Source organism: Macrobrachium rosenbergii, chromosome 25, assembly GCF_040412425.1.
Source record: "Macrobrachium rosenbergii isolate ZJJX-2024 chromosome 25, ASM4041242v1, whole genome shotgun sequence".
NCBI lineage: Eukaryota > Metazoa > Arthropoda > Malacostraca > Decapoda > Palaemonidae > Macrobrachium > Macrobrachium rosenbergii.
Window position 1 is genome coordinate 30,320,090 of NC_089765.1, and position 21,250 is coordinate 30,341,339.

At 41.9% G+C, this 21,250-nt stretch overlaps 1 protein-coding gene across 2 annotated transcripts in view; it reads left to right on the top strand.

Moving 5' to 3' along the window:
• Nucleotides 1-1,243: 1,243 nt before the first annotated feature.
• Nucleotides 1,244-21,250, top strand: part of LOC136852522 (lactosylceramide 4-alpha-galactosyltransferase-like) — a 28,498-nt gene continuing 8,491 nt past the window's right edge. For both annotated transcript variants that reach the window (XM_067127226.1, XM_067127225.1), the window contains exons 1-3: nt 1,244-1,297; nt 3,869-3,964; nt 17,602-17,798. In XM_067127226.1, coding sequence (XP_066983327.1) covers nt 1,290-1,297; nt 3,869-3,964; nt 17,602-17,798 — 301 coding nt within the window. In that variant the 5' untranslated portion in view covers nt 1,244-1,289. The remainder of the gene's footprint in view (nt 1,298-3,868; nt 3,965-17,601; nt 17,799-21,250) is intronic.

Here is a 21,250-nt window from a genome sequence, read left to right on the forward strand (position 1 = left end):
GAAAGAAAATATGACGGGATGATGTGTTCCTAGAAAGAAAAAAAGATGATGGGATGATGTGTTTCCTAGAAAGAAAATATGACGGGATGATGTGTTCCTAGAAAGAAAATATGACGGGATGATGTGTTTCCTAGAAAGAAAATATGACGGGATGATGTGTTCCTAGAAAGAAAATATGAAGGGATGATGTGTTCCTAGAAAGAAAATATGACGGGATGATGTGTTCCTAGAAAGAAAATATGACGGGATGATGTGTTCCTAGAAAGAAAATATGACGGGATGATGTGTTCCTAGAAAGAAAATATGACGGATGATGTGTTCCTAGAAAGAAAATATGACGGGATGATGTGTTCCTAGAAAGAAAATATGACGGGATGATGTGTTCCTAGAAAGAAAATATGACGGGATGATGTGTTCCTAGAAAGAAAATATGATGGGATGATGTGTTCCTAGAAAGAAAATATGACGGGATGATGTGTTCTGTATGACTGATGTGTTCTAGAAAAAAATATGATGGGATGAAAAGAAAATATGACGGGAAACTAAAGAAAATAAAATGCTAGAAAGAAAATATGACGGGATGATGTTTCTTAGAAAGAAAATCGAATGATTTTCTGAAAGAAAATATGATGGTAATGCTGTACGAAAAAAATCTGACCATGATGCCCTGAAAGAAAATGGTGATGCCTGAAAGAAAATTGTTAACACTTATGACGGGATGATGTGTTCCAGAAAGAAATTATGATGGGATGATGATCATGGCTAAAAGAAAATTTGACCCTAGAAATAAGATAAAAAGAAAATACTGAGGATAAAGAAAATATGAGGGCTGACAATGATGTGTCTTAAAATATTGATGATGATTGACAGATGGGTGGATGATCAACATGTGTTCCAAAAGAAAATATGACAGCCCTGTGTTCTAGAAAGAAAATATGACAGGATGTTTTCCTAAAAGATCTGAAGGGATGATGTGTTCAGAAAGAAAATATGACGGGATGATGGAAAAGACAAATATGACATCTGAAAGAAAATATGACGGGATGATTTTCTTTGACAGAAAATGTAAAAAAATATGAAAAGAAAGAAAATATATGATTCTGAAAGAAAATAACTGATGTGTCAAATGACATATTTTCAGCCAAAATAACAAGAGTGTTCCTAGATTCTGGAGGCATGATGGTTCCTGGAAAAAAACTATGTGGGATGATGTGTTGCTGCAGTAAAAACAAGAACAAAACAACGAGAACAGTTTCTTCTTGATCGACAGCCTTCAGAGCCTCCCTCTGATGCACAGGTAACAGGAGTTCTATCTGATTGCACATTAATGCCAAGTTTATCTTAACAAATCTGGAAAAAAATTGCGAACTTATTATTTAGTTTTCTTTGACAAAACTAAAAAGAAAAGAAGTTATATATTCTTTATTTAATGAACTTCAGCCAATAACAAGAGCGAGATTCTGGAGGAATAAACCAAACTATTCTTAACCAGAATGACGAAGCCTTCAGAGCCTGGATTTTTTAATGCAAACATAAATGAATAAATAAACGAAAATTTGTGGATTTTTTATGCAAACATAAATGAATAAATAAACGAAAGTTTACCCATAATTCTATATAATTATTTACGACAAGACTTTCACCTTTATTTATGACTGACAATATTCTTAAGAATAAACCAGTTCTTAAGAATAAAAGTCGTGAAATTTTTTGCTACAGACATAAATAAATAAACAAATGAAAATTTACCCATGATTCTACATCATTATTTACAACAAGACTTTCACCTTTATTTATGACTGAAAATATTCGTAAGAAGAAACCATAATCTTCAGAACAAAAAGTCGTGAAAAAAAATTGTTTTGGCCACAGACGAACAAATAAATAAATAAATGAAAATTTACCCATAATTCTATATAATTATTTATGAAAAGACCTTTCACTTCATTTATGACTGACAATATTCTTGAGAATAAACCATAATCTTCAGAACAAAAAGACATGAAATTTGTTGCTACAGACAAATAAATAAATAAATGAAAATTTACCCACAATTCTATATCATTTTCAAATTCATATAACTACAAAAAATTTCTTCAGGCAAAACTGGGTCATTGTCTGTTACAAATGAGGCCACAGCAGTTTGATATTAAGTAAAACATACATTACCTCGGTCAAATTTCACACTTGCTTACAAATCATAATCTGCTTGGGATATATCCAGCCGTAGCAGAGCAAGAGGAGAAGACTTTTTATATTATTCATGCTTGTCATAGATTTATATGGCCATGACTCAGTAAATGGAGATATAAAAAATATTCTTAAGTACCTTTCTTCTCTGTGATTTCATGCGGTTGAAGCTCCTCAATGTAATGAGAGTATTTTGTCTTATATCTCATTCATGTACACACACACACACGTATATAATATATATACTGTATATATTTATTTATTTATATATATAATATATATACATACATATATATATCACTAAATGTACTTTAATATCCAATTCATATTTTGGGAATATATTACAAGAAAATGAACTGTATATATACTACGTGTAATTTGGACTTACAGGTTTCAGGGTTTGTACACAGAACAGAACGGGTGACTGACGCATTCAGCCATCATCTGAGATAAGAACTGGTTTTGAGTGAAGTATATATTCCTGAAGGAATGTATGAAATCTGGCCATATGGTCCAGCAATGGGACTGAGAAGGCCATTCAGTGCCGTTATACATTCCTATCCAACTTAGGTATCGAAGTAACCAAATGTCATGCATAAATATTAGTAACTAACTATCTTGCATATGTGGCCAGATAATACTTAGCACTGGGCTACCATGCTGAAGGTTTGTTATAGATTCTTATCTCAGAACCTGAATTCGATAACATTGTGTACCACAGCGTCAATATCAGTTTTGATCTCTCTTGATGACTCACTGAACAAGTCACTGCCTCACATGCACAAATCCTAAAAGGCATGGTTTTTTGAATCATGATTAGGGTAGGTGCAGCTACCATATATAGAATTCCTTTTTAGGTATAAGTTATTCTAAAGTTACTCTGCACCATACACCTCCATCTTGCAAGCACTTTTCCGCTTACTAAAATTTAGGTCCTCCCTCTCCAGTACCTCTTCCACATCTATCCAGTCCTTTCTAGGCTCTCTTCTTCTCCCTTTTACAGTTTTGAATAATGATATCTTTTCATCACTTTTCATCCTCCATTCTTTCCATATGACCGAAATCATCTCAAAAACACGAAGATTCATCCTTTCAGCAAATCTAACCTTTGTATCACTTCTATATGTCTTCACATTTCTCACCATTTCAGTTCTTCCTACGCGGCATTTACACACTTTACGTATATTTACTCTCAGCCTCATCCTTTTTCATCCTTCATTTGCATTCAATATCCACACTACTTCCTTAAGAGAGCTCGCTCAATAATCCCGGCACACTTTCCCACTTTGGCTCCAAAGCTCCTCTCTGTCTTTTCCAAATCTGTGGCACACATCTTGCTGCCTCTCTGGCTACGAAGATTTGTGAATCAATTCTTCTCTCATCCTACCATCATCCATTATATTCATTCCCAGATACCTATGCAAATAAACATCTTCCATTCTTCCACCATCCGTAATACTCTCAACTTTCTCTTGCAAACACTTTCAAACTTTTACTAGCCTCTACAGTTTCTCTTCACTATCCCAATCAGAATTCTATCATTAGCCAATTTATTTTTTATCCTAGAATTCCGCACAAACATATACTGTCATTACTCTGACTTCTTGCAAAATTCCATCCATAAAGACATTGAACAACAACAGAAACCTAACATAGATTTGTGTTCTATACCCAACAGAGACGTTACACCAACGGTCCACTCGAAAAACATCTTTATAGTAGAGACTACTTGCAATCCTCAATCTTTATATAGAAATTGGTGTTCAGTAGAGAGGTAGGTGAAGTTTTAAGAATGCATATTTTAATACACACTGTGATACCATTAAGAAGAAGTAGAGTGAATTTGTTATTTGTCTATAAGTGCTCATTCCCATACACAACATTGGCCTATCACTTATGCAGCTTCCATTCTAATCAGTATAAATATTCAATATATACAGTTAATAACAAATTCAATTCTATATCAGCTTAGTAGAGCATCTACTGCAAATGCAACTTTTAAAGAGAATTATCAATGGTGATACAAGCATCAAATTTTCCAGAGAAATTTTCTGAGGGTTACTAGTCAAGTCTGCATGATTGGCCATTTGAAACTTCACGATGGTGGACATTTTTCAAGGTTGGGTGCTGTACTAACCTTCAAAAATTTGATTTTTCTTCTAAAAATTTATGTAGTTGGTCAGTACAAATGACCATGGTCCATTATAACCCATTTATCAACATTAAAACTTCTGTAAAAAATGATAACAAAATAGACCTCATTATTAGCACTGTTTTTACTGCATTTCAAACAAGCGCCTTTAGGTGCTGCGCACTGATTTCCATGCAAAAGTATTTTCATCTCTGGTAACACCATTTCATTCAGGATCTTTTGGTCAGCTCCTGACAGCATGTAACAATGGAAGAAGAGTTGTCTACTGTATCTGGCATGACTCTCCATTCAGCACCCACCCTCAATTGACTTGACTGCTGGTTTCTGGAGTTAAAATTGTTGCTAGTCCCAGAAGAAAACAGCCTAGTAGGTTCTTTGAGGACTGTCGAGGTTGATGAAATGGAGTCATATGGTCTTTGCTTGTGGCAAAAGAGGTTTGGTCTTGTCTAATCTAAACTAAATGGCTGCACTAGACTTGTCATACATGAGGACAGCAAATCTTCCTTGCCTTTGTAAGTCAGCATCATCAACTGTTCATGGATACTGGCAGAGTTTGGTGAAAGTTTCCAAAACATCATCACAGGCATTCTATGTCTTCCAAGAAGCATTCTTCCCTTTTCCATGGAAGCCATATACAATGTGAGCCTGTGAAAGCAAGGAGGCATAAGATCCCACTTGCCAACTAGCTTTCTTAGGTCCTATCAAAGAAACTACAAAATGAGATGGAGACAAATGATGACTGGCTCCTTGGCCAAAGGCCACCCACATGTTATAAAAGACCGAACTCCTGTACCTGTAATGATGATAGAACAGATACTGCTATATTGACCATGTCAGTGTCATTATCTTAGGTGACGAGGGACTTCCTATATCCTATTACTGCATCCATGACATGCACAAATAGTTGTATCTATTCCCTCATTACAGCACAGGGTCACAACTTCTATGGAATTCTCTGTGTTGATCGTAGCATCTTTGTCCTTTGTCAAAATCACTGTGCTTGTAGTCTATACTGCACACTTTTTCTCCTTGAGAAAGTAGAATAAATCAGTCTTGTCATCTTGCTGTAAGCTTTCCAGGTGTTTCGGAGTCTTATGGGCTCAAGAAACTCTTCTCCTTATCCCCTATTCTTGCTCTGGCCTGGCTTCAGACCTAGACATTTTGTGTATGTTAGGAACAATCGTTTGCCGATTGTTCCCTTAGTGGGTTGTTGCCTCCTTTGTTTTTTTTTTTTTTTTGCTGGCAAGTTGACGTCTGTTGAATGGCGTCAGACTTCGTCAGTCAGGTTCGTAACAGCAACAAGTCAGGTTCGTAGCAGCAATGAATCGGGTCCAGGGTAGCAGCGAGTCAGTTGGGGTAGCAGCAGCAGGTATCCGTACCTGTGAGTCAGGTCCTAGCAGCAGAGCAGCGGAGAGTTTCTTGAGGACAAGATGGTTGCCGTGTCGGCTCTGTCATGGTCGTCGTAATTGGAGGATGACGTCAGTACGTTTCTTGGAGGACTAGATGGTTGCCGTGTCAGCTCTGTCATGGTCGTCAGTACTGGAGGAGGACGTCAGTACTGTGCTTGAGGACGAGATGGCTGTCGTTTCGACTCTGTCGGAGTTGTCCTGCACTGTTCCTGTAAAGCAGCTTGGGGCTGTTTCGACGGCTCTATTGAGTTTGTCTGGTGATGCTACCCAGAGTTATGCAGTTTTGATGTTATGTTTTGGTGCTGCATGATTATTTAATTTTGCTGCTATATTATGAATAACTGTATTTTGGTAACTGACTCATTTGATTGTTTATGGTTTTGATAATCTATTATATTGATTTGATTGTTCTGGCTTTTATTTTGTTCTATGTTCTAAATTTGTGTAATGTAATTATTGTGCTGGTCATTTGTGTTTGTGCTGCTAATGTTTATGATGTTTTTGACTCGTCATTTATAATGTTTTACTGACCAGTTAATTGTTGCTGCTCCTGTTAAGTGATTAATTCACTTGTAATAATGTCCATTTAATTGTTTATTCTAAATTGAACCAATTGACTCATCTGTAAATATGTACTGTATATAACTTTGTAAATAAATTAATTTTAAGGTAGTTTTTTTGGTTTTGTTCTGCTCCTCCCTCCTTTGTTTGTCACCTCTCGTCAGTCATTTCAGCCCAATTGTTTGTTTCTGTAAAGAACCTTTTGGTCTCGAAGTAGCGAGATCTTAATAGTGTACATTAAAGAAGACATCTACCCTATTGCATCTGGCACCACAGAATTTCATTGTTGGCAGGGTGCCTTCTCTAGCAGAGGCATCAAATTTTTTTGTGGTGCATGGAGGGAGGGGCATTGATCAGTGATGAGCCATCTGCAAAGATGTGATTCGTTCTCCATAGCATTTACCTTAACTAAAAAAATTTCAGCCAGCTGTGACTTCTGACTTGTATGAAGCTTGCCATTGTAGTTGAGAGACATATTTACTGGTTTTCATGCTTAAAAGTTTCTTGCAAGTCACGTTATCTACTCTGGCAGGAGATGAAGAGCCATCAGAACATCTGACAGTCACCATTTTGGACTTTGTTATCAGTGCTAACAATGTGGTCATGTTACAAAAATAAGACCGTTTTTCATGATTGGATGGTAAAATAGACATTTACCTTCACTCTTTGCGCCCTCTAGCAATGCGCCAATCTTTCAGCATAATCTAGATATAAAATGTTCATTGGGTCTAATGCCCAGAAAGTCAGATGAATTTTCATGGGAAGGGGTGCCCATGTACAGCATCTTGATGTGCATTTCCACCTTCTCAAAGAAAGATTTGTGCACACTAGGGATTTGTTTATGATACTGGTGGTGGTGGTTCCATCCTTTGCACCTGATGCAACAACAAGAGGCCCATTTCAGGTCCAGCCACCAATTGCCTATGAAGTATTGATGGGCCCTCAGTACACCCATTGTTCCTCCATCACCTTTAATCAACAAAATAATTTGGCTTGACCAACATAATATCACTGCCAGAGAGCTCTCTTCCAAACTCGTGGACATAATCAACATTCTTGTTTGTAAAGAAGTAGGTTCCCACAATTATTCAAGGCAGAGTTTGAAATTAACTCCCTAAATGAGAGGATCAACATGAAGTTGTGCGATTTATGTCCTGCACAGGTTTCAGAATTTCATCACCCACATCCTTGGTGACCATGACCTCTTTCAGCTAAGCATAATCTTCCTGCATATGAGACTGGATTGACTCACATGGTGGCAATGACAGAAGTGCTAAAAAGGGAGGATTGGGATTCTTCATAATAACAGCTGGTTGGACATTGTTGAATGCCTCTGGAAGACTGGGACTTTCTTTCAACTACTGTATCCACACTCAGGGCTTAGATGCTGGAAGACGGACTCACCGATCCCATGGAAGGACATTCATGCCATAGATGCAGTGGGGCTGCAGTCAGTGATGCCCAGTGCTGAAGCCAGTAAGTGCCAGTCCATCCCCTCCTAGTTGGTGTGACAATTGTAGAACTGTTATATTAAATGCTGACCTTATTTTCTTGTTGCATGTCAGTGAGCTGCCTCTTTCTTGTCTTAACAAACAGACATACCATTGCAGAAAGTAGCTTTGCCAGCTACAAGGCAGTAACACATCCACAAACACTTCAGCTATCATATAGCTGAAGTGTTTGTGGATGTGTTACTGCCTTGTAGCTGGCAAAGCAGTTTTAACTGAAGCTCTGCACAGAAAGGTTGGACACTGATGCAACATGCTGGAAATTAGATTTTATATCTGCAACATGTCTGACATTGCATATAAAATAGTGATGTCATGGTGGACCAGCCTGTACTGCCAATATGTGACTTATGATGAATCATATCCTGTCATAACAGCCCACTGGCCCTGATCAGAAGAACTGCATCACTATACATGTTTCCTAATGTCAGGATTCACCTATATTCTTCTTAAAGGCCAGGATTTATCCTTCATCACCCTGATGAACCCATTCTTCTAAAAGATTCAAAGACATACCATTTGCCCTGCACTTAGTTCAATTGCTTATCCAGTGTCAATAGTCCCATGCTAACATCACACCATCCAGATAACCAAAATCCCATTTTCCTTGCCTCAGCTCTCCAATGTACAACTTTCTGTCAATACAAGGTGGATGCTTAACTAATTTTGGGGTTGGTTAAACAGCATTTGGGATGCTAAATTGTTGCAGTAACATTTGATACTATAAGACACATCCAGGATAGAGTATATGTGTGTATGAGTATACACTGAAATTGCACATTTCTGAAGGCCTTACTAAGGGTCCTATTCACTACTTTCTACAGGGGCCTCATTGAAGAGAGGGTCTTCAACATGATCCACTGCTCGCCCCCCTGCCTCATACTGCTGGTATGTAGATAATGCCTTTATGAGAGTGGAGAGTAAAAACTGGAAAATTTATGAAGAATGTTTGAGGAGTACTATGTCCTTTGTTTCCCATGAGAACAAAGTACTGGTGATGTCTTCCCCTTCCTGGACATGCACGTGCAGAAGACTACCATTTGTCATGCCACTATATTCTGTAGGAAACCACTGGACCTGGGCCTCAGCCTTAATGGTTCTACTGAGTGCCAGAACACATAAAAAGTTCTGTGATAAACACCTTTGTCTATTGTGACCTCACACACCATTCCATGTATGGGATGCCACCAAAGAGATCAAAAAGTCAACTTTAATATTTATCAGTAACAACTTTTGGAACATTAGGCATTCCCCGGTTATCGGCGGGGTTCCGTCTCTGAGGGTGTGATGATAACCGAAAATCGCTGCTAACCGAAAATCGGCGATTTTCGACGCCGAAAATTGCCGATTTTCGTCGCTAGATAAGCGCCATAAAACCGGATCGCTGTTAACCGAGCCCGCCGTTAACCGGGGACTGCCTGTACTGGAAGACAGACAAGAGCACTATAAACAAATGGCATATTGACAAGATGATCAAAAAGTTTCCATGAAACTCTTCTATAGAAACCACATGCACCATAGGGGATGAAAAGCCTTAGTGGAAATGATTTACGAGGTCTTCCTGACTATTGAATGAGAAAAGGTTTACCTTGTAATATACTTAAAAAGATGAAGACCAGCTTCTCCTGAAGAACAACCTGGTTCTCCCAGACATCTATGAAGAAAAATAATATCATTTATGAATTTAAATGCCTGGTAGAACGCGTTACCACCACTCATATATAACAGACTGCCCCTCTTATACCTTCTTGAGCCCCTACTCAATATGGAAAAGATGCCCAGCATAAATAGAAAAAAACCGTCGATTTTTCTTCTGAAAATTATTTAGAAGAAATAATGTGAAATCATACGACACCAAACCTAACACCAACAAGAGAGGGAGAGAAAGTGAGATGGGAAGAAGGGAAGAAAATCACCCACACTTGAGCAAGCTATCATAAAAACCATACCAGCATGAGATACACTAGCAAACCTCTCCCTCCCCCTCCAGCCCAGCCCATCGATACAACCAAGGAGGTCTCAACAAATAAGAAATTTGAGAAACCAGCAAAAGCATCTAGCAGCCAGTACAATTCGTCAAAGTTTAACACAGCCCCATCCACAGACTCCTATCCACCAATCCTATTATAAATACTGTGTACCTTTACACTGCATTCATTCACTTTGCATCTCTCCATAGATGACTGACAGTTTGTGTGCTGAAGTAAAAGATTTTACTTGATTTATGATATTTAGGCTGTCAAGCCAAGACCTGGGGTACTTTCAGCCAATCGGTGCTTAAGAGGGTGACAAGAGTGAGTTGGAATGGTTGGACCGTAAGGTACAGAGATCCAGAAAATAAAACAAACGAAGTAGTACTGTACAAGGATCTAAAGATGGAACTGGAAAATACTCTAAAATTGTACTAAGAAGTAACAGTCAAGAGAGGTTAGACAGGAAAACTGAAGAAGAGAAGAGGTAATGGAAGTAAAGTAAAAGGCAAAATGTGGGTGCAGCAAGGGGCAGAAGGGAAGCGGCAATACTTTAGTTAGGCCTATAGCGCACCAGTGAGGTGCACTACCTCCTATGAGGTCATAGTGAAAGAGGAAAATAAACTTTCTACAGCAAAACATATTTGCACAACCTTTGGAAACCTGTAAAACTAGCTACCTGCTAAGGAAAAAATATAACACATGCAGAGAAGGCTATGCAAACTGAATGCCTCAGGAACAGTGTTATGGGCCCACGCCCATCAAACATACACAAGTCTCTTAAAATACAAATAAAGTCACTAAAGACCAAGTCCACAATAGGTGGAATGGCTGCAACAGAGTGTACAGAGATGGAATCAAGGAGGATAAGTAAAAACTGAAAATAAAACCTTAATATTTAATACAAACTTTTTAGAAAGAAATGACCACTGAGCCTCTTACAAAATACATTAAATAAACACAAAAATCAACCACACACTGAAAACATCGAACAACAAACACACTTACACCAAATTAAGATAGACTTGTAAAGTCACCACATCGGCGCCAGCGAAGTGTTTCGAAGGCGCCATTAATTAAGTCTCCGCTGAGCAAGTTTTCTTTGGTGACTTCCCATTTTCTTCACACTCAATTAGTCATGACTAAAACGTGCCAGGTCATGCATTTTTAACCATTTTTACTTTATGCGTATTTGTACAAGTGTCACACATTATGTATCGTATGTTTCTTCATTCACAGGCATCAAGACTGTATCCATATTGAAATTCTGTATGTTTTGTATTGTAAATTGTACTCGTTCACTGCATATTATTGTTAATTGTTTCGACCTCAGGTCACAGTCAATACCATTGTCTTCCGCGGTCCGGCGCCAGTCGACCGCTATATAAACTGCCTGGATCTGTAATAAAGTAGCAGTAACTTTTACCTGCTCGTTTCTTTGACACCTCTTACAGTGGTGACCCCCGGAGTATCCCGGAGCCATTAGCGGACCGACACGGCAACTTAGTCTTGGCTCCAGGAATCCTCCAAAACGCTCTTAGCGGACTAAGCACGGCGCTGTAACCAGCGTTTGAGCGTGCTGACTCTCGTCGGCGTACCCCACCAGCGTCACTAGCAGACCCACATGGCGCACGAAAGTGCGTTCTGACGCGAGTACCCCACTCCAGTAAGAGATCAAAGGAGCGAGCATGGACGCGGGTATCCCCTCCTTCATGCAGTTAAACGCGGGCCTCGCGGACTCGGAGGTTTACCTACTTCCCATCGCACCCGCCCCTGAATCGAGGCCCTCCCGCACTTCCACACCCACGCCAGCGCCCCGAACACACAATGGCCGGGCAACACAATCGCGGGCCGCCCTCACCATAAAGCTGCCGCCTTTTATACAGGGGAACCCAACAATGTGGCTGCGCAGGGTGGAGAGCCACTTCAGGGTGGCGGACCTGACAGACGAAATCTTGCAGGCCGACACAGTGCTCAACGCCCTTCCGGAGGACGTATACAGAAAACTCGTCTCGCAAGTACCCGAGACACACACCCTCACATACAGCGCCACGAAAAAGTTCCTCCTCGAAGCGTGCTCCCTGCCCATCGCCGAGCAGGCCGCCCGTGCTATCGACCTTGCCATCAACCCACGCCACGACCTCAACTCAAGAGACGCATGGAGCATGGTCGTGGATCTCCTGTCACTGCCAGATTTCGACGGCACAAAAAAAACGACAGGAGATAAGCTTTGCACGGGAAATCTACCTTCGCCAGCTCCTCCCGGAGGTCTGCAACCAAATTGCTCACCCCTATACCATGCCCATCAAGGACGTCATAGAGACGGCACAACACCTCACAGACTCCGTCAAGGCTTCACAGCAGCTAAAACCGGCCACACAGTCGGTCAGCTCCGTCCAGCCGGAAGAGGACGTAGAGCAGCCCGTCAATGCCGTCGCCAACAGGCGTCCACCGAACCACAACAGATGGAGGTCCCCGGGCTTCTGTCGCTACCACAAGTGGTTCGGAAAGGACACCCAAAACTGCCTGCCGCCCTGCTCGTTCGCCCGTTCAAAAAACGGGGGTGGCGGCGGCCAACAGGACAAACCGCCATGGCAACTGAAAAACCCAGGGGCTCAGAAACAGTAGGTTTTTACGTCCGCAACACCGTCTCTGGCAAGATGATGCTGGTCAACACAGGGGCCTTTAAATCGATCTTCCTGGCATCCAGAGAGGACCGTAACCAGACACCACACCCAGCCGCCTGCCTGACGGCCGCCAATGGATCCCCCATCCTCTCCTATGGCACCAGGCCCCTGTCGATCTCCATCCTTGGCCAGAATTACTCCTGGGACTTCATCGTCGCGGACGTAGGAACCCCACTCCTGGGGGCCGATTTCCTGGCGCACTTCGGCCTGCTAGTCGACGTGAGGTGTAAGCGCCTCCTCGATACTGACTCCTGCCGGTCTCTCCCGTTAACAGCGGGACCCAAACCCACCATTAGCGCCGTTGCCCCCCACCAATATGCACACCTACTGTCGGAGTTCCCTGAGGTATTCAAGCCCGAGCTTCGTCAGGTCCCCGGGACCCCAGCCAAGCACGGCATATACCACCATATAGCAACTAAAGGGCCCCCGACTCATGCGAAGTTCTGAAGGCTTCCCCCTCAGCGCCTTCAGGAGGCGAAAAAAGCATTCGCGGAGATGGAGCGGATGGGAATCTGCAGAAAGGCCTCCAGTCCATGGGCCTCCCCCTTCCACATGGTGCAGAAACCAGACGGCTCCTGGAGACCTTGCGGCGACTACAGGCGGCTGAACACTGCAACGGAGCCCGACCACTACCCTCTGCCCAACATGCAGGACCTCACGGCCTCCTTTCACGGGGCCAAGGTATTCACTAAATTGGGCCTTCTTAAATCATATTTTCAGGTACCTGTCGCACCAGAGGACATACCAAAGACAGCCATCATCACGCCGTTCGGGTCCTATGTGTTCGCCTTCTCCACTTTCGGATTGAGGAAAGCCCGGGCGACCTTCCAGCAGCTCATGGACAGCATCCTGGGGGACCTAAAGTTCTGCGTCTGCTACGTCGATGACATCCTCATATTTTCCAGGTCTCACAGTGAACACCAAAGGCACATCAGGGCAGTGCTACGGCGCCTCCAAGAGAACGGCCTCGTCGTCCATTTTGACAAGTGCACCTTCGGCGTCCAGAAAGCAGAGTTCCTGGGTCACGAGGTGTCTCCGGCAGGCGTCTGCCCTCTCACATCAAAAGTGGCAGCCGTAACCAGGTTCCCGACCCCCACCTCCGTCAAGGCCGTCCAGGAGTTCCTCGGGATGGTAAACTTCTACAGGCAGTTCATCCCCGGGATCGCGCACACCACGGCCCCCCTGACAGAAGTCCTTAAAGGCCAACCGAAGTCCCTGTCTTGGGGACCCAGCCAGCAGCAGGCCTTCTCCCTGACGAAGGCAGCCCCAAGCCCCCCTCCAGCTGACAACGGATGCCAGTAACGTCGCCTGCAGTGCTGTCCTGGAGCAAATCATCAACGGCGCCCCCCAGCCCATCGCCTTCTTCAGCAAGAAATTCAATCCCGCAGAGACCCGCTACAGCACCTTCGACAGGGAACTCTGCGCGATGTACCAAGCAGTTCGGCACTTCAAGTTCCTCATGGAGGGGACGGCCTTCACAATCTTCACAGACCATCAGCCACTGGTTCACGCCTTCACGAAACAGGGGGACGCATGGTCTTCCAGACAGCAGCTCCACCTCTCAGCCATAGCCGAATTTACCTGTTCCGTCAGGTACCTCCCCGGCAAGAAAAATCCTGTAGCAGACGCCCTCTCCAGAGTCGAGTTGAACGCAGTGCAGCTTGGTGTAGATTACCAGGACCTCGCCAGAGAACAGGCCGCTGACCCAGAAACCCCAGCATACCGCACCGCTATCACGTCCCTTAAGTGGTGGGACGTGACCCTCGTCCCCGGAGGCCCAAGCCTGCTCTGCGGCATCAGCACGGGTCAGCCCCACCCTTTGGTTCCAGCCTCACGTCGCCGCCAGATATTCGACATAATTCACGGCCTCTCACACCCCTCCGGCAGGACCACGGCCAAACTGCTCTCAAAAAAGTTCATCTGGCACGGGGTGCAAAAGGACGCCACGTCCTGGGCGAAACAGTGCCTGCAGTGCCAGACCAGCAAGGTGGGTCGTCACACGCAGTCAGGGGTAGGCGAGTTCCCGCAGCCAGAGCGCTGCTTCGGCCACATCCATATTGACGTCGTCGGACCCCTCCCCCCATCAGGCGGATCCAGATACCTCCTGACGGTGGTAGACCGTTCGACGAGGTGGCCTGAAGCCACACCCATGCAAGAAGCCACCGCCAGCGCGTGCGCCGAGGCCCTGCTTTCCAGTTGGGTTAGCCGCTTCGGCGTCCCGGATCACATCACAACCGACAGGGGCCCCGCCTTCCTCTCCGATTTGTGGTCCGCCCTGGCTCAACTGCTGGGAACCACGCATCACACCACCACGGCGTACAACCCAGCAGCCAACGGCCTGGTCGAACATTTCCACAGGTCCCTGAAGACATCCCTCATGGCCCGCTGCACCGCCGAGGACTGGAAACATCAGCTGCCGTGGGTCCTCCTCGGGTTGAGGACCGCCCCCAGGGCCGACGGCACCCCGTCTGCAGCCAAACAAACCTACGGGGAACCCCTTGTGGTACCGGGAGAGCTCATGACAGATGAACGCCACACCCCATCACTACAGAGGCTCCGCGACGTGGCCGGCAAGTTCTCCCCTTGCAGGCGCACGTACACCGTCAAATCAACCACCTTCATGCCGCCACAGCTGTCATCCGCCACCCATGTCTTCGTCAGAGTCGACGCCGTCCGTCCACCACTAACCAAGCCCTATAGGGGCCCCTTCCGCGTGCTGGAGCGGAACAGCAAGGCGTTCCGTCTGGTACTCCCTGGGAAGGATGACTGGGTTTCAATAGACCGCTTAAAGCCCGCCTTCCTGTCGGAGAGCACCGACGGCGCCGCGACACCCCTTCCGCCCAACCGCACTCCGGCACACCCACACCCCCGCAGTTGGCGGGCGCACGGCCGCCCCAGGAAGGGACCGCCCGGCCAGCAGCCTCACACGCGGGAGACCCCTCCGTTGTCTTCAAGGAGCCGCGGCACCCTTCAGCGTCCCAGCAGATATACAGATTAGTCAGACGCGTCCCACGTCTTGGGGGGGGAGTACTTGTAAAGTCACCACATCGGCGCCAGCGAAGTGTTTCGAAGGCGCCATTAATTAAGTCTCCGCTGAGCAAGTTTTCTTTGGTGACTTCCCATTTTCTTCACACTCAATTAGTCACGCCTAAAACGTGCCAGGTCACGCATTTTTAACCATTTTTACTTTATGTGTATTTGTACAAGTGTCACACATTATGTATCGTATGTTTCTTCATTCAAAGGCATCAAGACTGTATCCATATTGAAATTCTGTATGTTTTGTATTGTAAATTGTACTCGTTCACTGCATATTATTGTTAATTGTTTCGACCTCAGGTCACAGTCAATACCATTGTCTTCCGCAGTCCGGCGCCAGTCGACCGCTATATAAACTGCCTGGATCTGTAATAAAGTAGCAGTAACTTTTACCTGCTCGTTTCTTTGACACCTCTTACAGACTATACAATTACACTTTAAAGAGAGGGCCCTGAAAATAATAGAATGTCGAAAAGTCAGAATAACCTAACTTATTACATTCTAAACATTTATCAAAAAATAAACTGCTTCCCTTAAGTGAGCTCTGAACGGTGGTAGTGGCAAACACAGCCTTCAAATCACGGGTCGACAGGAATAATATAATTTCTTAGGACCTTACCAAACGTAAGAGAGGTCCCCTTGGCTAATAACTAAACCAAGGGCGTAGACTGGAGAATAAATCACTTTAACGTCGCAAGACGATCAACGGACACGGCCATCCGACAGGTAATCACACCTTACCAGTTGGCAGAGAGGTCCCCTTGGCTTAATGACTGAACCAAGGGCGTAGACGGAAGAATGAATCAATCTCCCAAAGGAGGACAGCAGCAGCAACTGAAGAAAGGCAGGTATCGTAATCCAGCGTAAATTAATCCAGCCCTCACAATGTTAATGGTCCAGAAAACAACTGACTACTCCTGGCCAGACAGCGCCGAATACAGCTCCAACACCACACGTGAAAATAAAACAAGCTCATTGTAATTAAAACTATACAACAAGTTAGAAATGTCGGGGAGGAGGAAACGGGTCATTACGTTCCAAAAGAATAATTACTGCCAAAGTGACTTATTCAAAACAAATCAATTTACGTTAAATTAAACACATACTGACAACAGCTATACAGCAATAGCTCTTGGTTTGAAATATAACATAAGCCAGCAAACTATGCGTTCAAGAAAAAAACAAAAAATCAGCCATAAAAGATTGATAGAGTGACAGAAATAAATCATCAGAGCATGCTTGAAAACATACATATCAAAGCTATCATTTTGAATGACCAACTACATGAACTACATCAACTTATGAAGCTCAATACAGCAATCCTTTTGGAAAATGGTCACCATCTAGGATATTGAAATAACCAGTCAGGCAGACCTGACAAGTATCTCCTGAGGTATGTTCACTACAATTTTCATGTTGTATCACCATTTGCACAATTTCTATTATCAACTCTATATTTATATCAGATTAATTTGAACATCAACAATAGGCAAAATCCAAACAACAGGATTTCCCCATTTTTACCACGTAGCATCAAACACAGCATGAACTGGGATGCATCATACACTGTTTGTAAAAGTACTTGCAGGTGTAACCCAGATTAAGAATTACAATATAAATTAACTCCTAACCTCATACAAGCCAGATTGCCAATGAAAATTTTCATGGGGCTCATTTTGCAGAAGACTAACATCTTCTCTTAGCTTAGTCGTGACACACTGTGAAAAAATTCGCTCAAAAATTTAAGTTCCATACGTGATAATTTTACTGAACTACTATGATGCCAACTTGACTTTAAATTTTCTCTTTTAGAAAAAAAAATTTTGATTAAAATTACAATAAAAGGTTTTTACTTACAACTGGGATTAAATTAATCCCCAACACTGAATAACTGTAATTTGGCTAATAATCATCACAGTAATTAAGGATTGAATCATTAACACTGTTAGCTTTAAATAGCCTATTCGATGACAGGAATTTTATACAGTGAAATAAACCCAATCTTATAATACGAATTATCTAATATATTCAAAGTAATCCATGAACCTTTCTATTCTCTATCAACTGTCCGTTCTGTCCGTGCAGTTGGGCAAGTCAACACCCAGATAAGGAGCTGTGGTACATCTTAACTTCTCCATTCATAAGCGACACTACGGGAATCATGAAGAGCCTTCTCGACCAGTATCCTAACATCCGGGTTGTTAGCAGTAAATTTAGAGAAATATTCCAGGAGACGCCTCTCTGGGATCTCTTCAACTCTGACAAATGGCTTAAGGACACAGGTAAACTTCGCTTTACTTCTAAAAGCTGGCACACAAGTCATGTATTCGACCCTGAAGCACAGTTTTAAAATATATTTCTATTGCACACGTACCAGTGATCGCTGTAGATTGTAGAAGTAGTGATGGATTACAAAGCTAGCCTGCATGGGTTCGTAACTAGCGTAATGGATGGCTCCACTCGCGTCGGTGTAAGGAATTACCCGGTCAAACATCATATTGTGGCTCATATTCTTACTAATTACTGATTGTAATTATGTATTTTTTTCTTTCTATTTCTTCTCTATTTCTCTCCTACACTAGCTACAATCCAAACAATCAACTGACATCCATATACTTGACTTCCTATTTAGGCTGAAAGATACACTCATGGTTTTAAGGAAATGTCCCAGACAGCTTCTTCCTCACCGAAGACCGCGCCGGTTACTGCTAGATATGAAAGGGAAAGACTTGGTAGTTACTGCTAGATATAAAAGGGAAAGACTTGGTAGTTACTGCTAGATATGAAAGGGAAAGACTTGGTAGTTACTGCTAGATATAAAAGGGAAAGACTTGGTAGTTACTGCTACATATAAAAGGGAAAGACTTGGTAGTTACTGCTAGATATAAAAGGGAAAGACTTGGTAGTTACTGCTAGATATAAAAGAGAAAGACTTGGTAGTTACTGCTAGATATAAAAGGGAAAGACTTGGTAGTTACTGCTAGATATAAAAGAGAAAGACTTGGTAGTTACTGCTAGATATAAAAGAGAAAGACTTGGTAGTTACTGCTAGATATGAAAGGGAAAGACTTGGTAGTTACTGCTAGATATAAAAGAGAAAGACTTGGTAGTTATTACTAGATATAAAAGGGAAAGACTTGGTAGTTACTGCTAGATATGAAAGGGAAAGACTTGGTAGTTACTGCTAGATATAAAAGGGGAAGACTTGGTAGTTACTGCTAGATATAAAAAAGAAAGACTTAGTAGTTACTGCTAGATATAAAAGGGAAAGACTTGGTAGTTACTGCTAGATATGAAAGGGAAAGACTTGGTAGTTACTGCTAGATATAAAAGGGAAAGACTTGGTAGTTACTGCTAGATATAAAAGAGAAAGACTTGGTAGTTACTGCTAGATATGAAATGGAAAGACTTGGTAGTTACTGCTAGATATAAAAGGGAAAGACTTGGTAGTTACTGCTAGATATAAAAGAGAAAGACTTGGTAGTTACTGCTAGATATGAAAGGGAAAGACTTGGTAGTTACTGCTAGATATGAAAGGAAAAGACTTGGTAGTTACTGCTAGATATAAAAGGGAAAGACTTGGTAGTTACAGCTAGATATAAAAGGGAAAGACTTGGTAGTTACTGCTAGATATAAAATGGAAAGACTTGGTAGTTACTGCTAGATATGAAAGGGAAAGACTTGGTAGTTACTGCTGGATATAAAAGGGAAAGACTTGGTAGTTACTGCTAGATATAAAAGGGAAAGACTTGGTAGTTACTGCTAGATATAAAAGAGAAAGACTTGGTAGTTACTGCTAGATATAAAGGGAAAGACTTGGTAGTTACTGGAAAAAGGAAAAGACTTGGTAGTTACTGCTAGATATGAAAGGGAAAGACTTGGTAGTTACTGCTAGATATAAAAGGGAAAGACTTGGTAGTTACTGCTAGATATAAAAGGGAAAGACTTGGTAGTTACTGCTAGATATAAAAGGGAAAGACTTGGTAGTTACTGCTAGATATGAAAGGGAAAGACTTGGTAGTTACTGCTAGATATAAAAGGGAAAGACTTGGTAGTTACTGCTGGGAAAGACTTGGTAGTTAAAGATATAAAAGGGAAAGACTTGGTAGTTACTGCTAGATATAAAAGGGAAAGACTTGGTAGTTACTGCTAGATATAAAAGGGAAAGACTTGGTAGTTACTGCTAGATATGAAAGGGAAAGACTTGGTAGTTACTGCTAGATATAAAAGAGAAAGACTTGGTAGTTACTGCTAGATATAAAAGAGAAAGACTTGGTAGTTACTGCTAGATATAAAAGAGAAAGCCTTGGTAGTTACTGCCAGATATAAAAAAAGAGAGACTTGGTAATTACTACTAGATATGAAAGGGAAAGACTTGGTATTTACTGCTAGATATAAAAGAGAAAGACTTGGTAGTTACTGCCAGATATAAAAAAAGAGAGACTTGGTAGTTACTACTAGATATGGAAGGGAAAGACTTGGTAGTTACTGCTAGATATAAAAGAGAAAGACTTGGTAGTTACTGCCAGATATAAAAAAGAGAGACTTGGTAGTTACTACTAGATATGGAAGGGAAAGACTTGGTAGTTACTGCTAGATATAAAAGAGAAAGACTTGGTAGTTACTGCCAGATATAAAAAAAGAGAGACTTGGTAGTTACTACATATATATGAAAGGGAAAGACTTGGTAGTTACTGCTAGATATAAAAGAGAAAGACTTGGTAGTTACTACTAGATATGAAAGGGAAAGACTTGGTAGTTACTGCTAGATATAAAAAAGAAAGACTTGGCAGTTACTACTAGATATAAAAGAGGAAGACTTGGTAGTTACTGCTAGATATAAAATAGAAAGACTTGGTAGTTACTACTAGATATAGAAGAGGAAGTCTTAGTAGTTGCTGCTAGATATAAAATAGAGAGACTTGGTAGTTACTACTAGATATAAAAGACGAAGACTTGGTAGTTACTACTAGATATAAAAGACGAAGACGGTAGTTACTGCTAGATATATAAAAGAAAGACTTGGTAGTTACTACTAGATATAAAAGACGAAGACTTGGTAGTTACTGCTAGATATATAAAAGAAAGACTTGATAGTTACTACTAGATATAAAATAGGAAGACTTGGTAGTTACTACTAGATATAAAAAAGAAAGAATTGGTAGTTATTACTAGATATAAAAGAGGGAGGCTTGGTAGTTACTGCTAGATATAGATAAGAAAGACTTGGTAGTTACTACTAGATATAAAAGAAGGAGACTTGGTAGTTACTGCTAGATATACAAAAGAAAGACTTGGTAGTTACTACTAGATATAAAAGAGAAAGGCTTGGTAGTTACTAGATATAAAAGAGAAAGACTTGGTAGTTACTGCTAAATATAAAAAAGAAAGACTTGGTAGTTACTACTAGATATGAAAGGGAAAGACTTGGTAGTTACTGCTAGATATAAAAAAGAAAGACTTGGCAGTTACTACTAGATATAAAAGAGGAAGACTTGGTAGTTACTGCTAGATATAAAATAGAAAGACTTGGTAGTTATTACTAGATATGGAAGAGGAAGTCTTAGTAGTTGCTGCTAGATATAAAATAGAGAGACTTGGTAGTTACTACTAGATATAAAAGACGAAGACTTGGTAGTTACTGCTAGATATATAAAAGAAAGACTTGGTAGTTACTACTAGATATAAAAGACGAAGACTTGGTAGTTACTGCTAGATATATAAAAGAAAGACT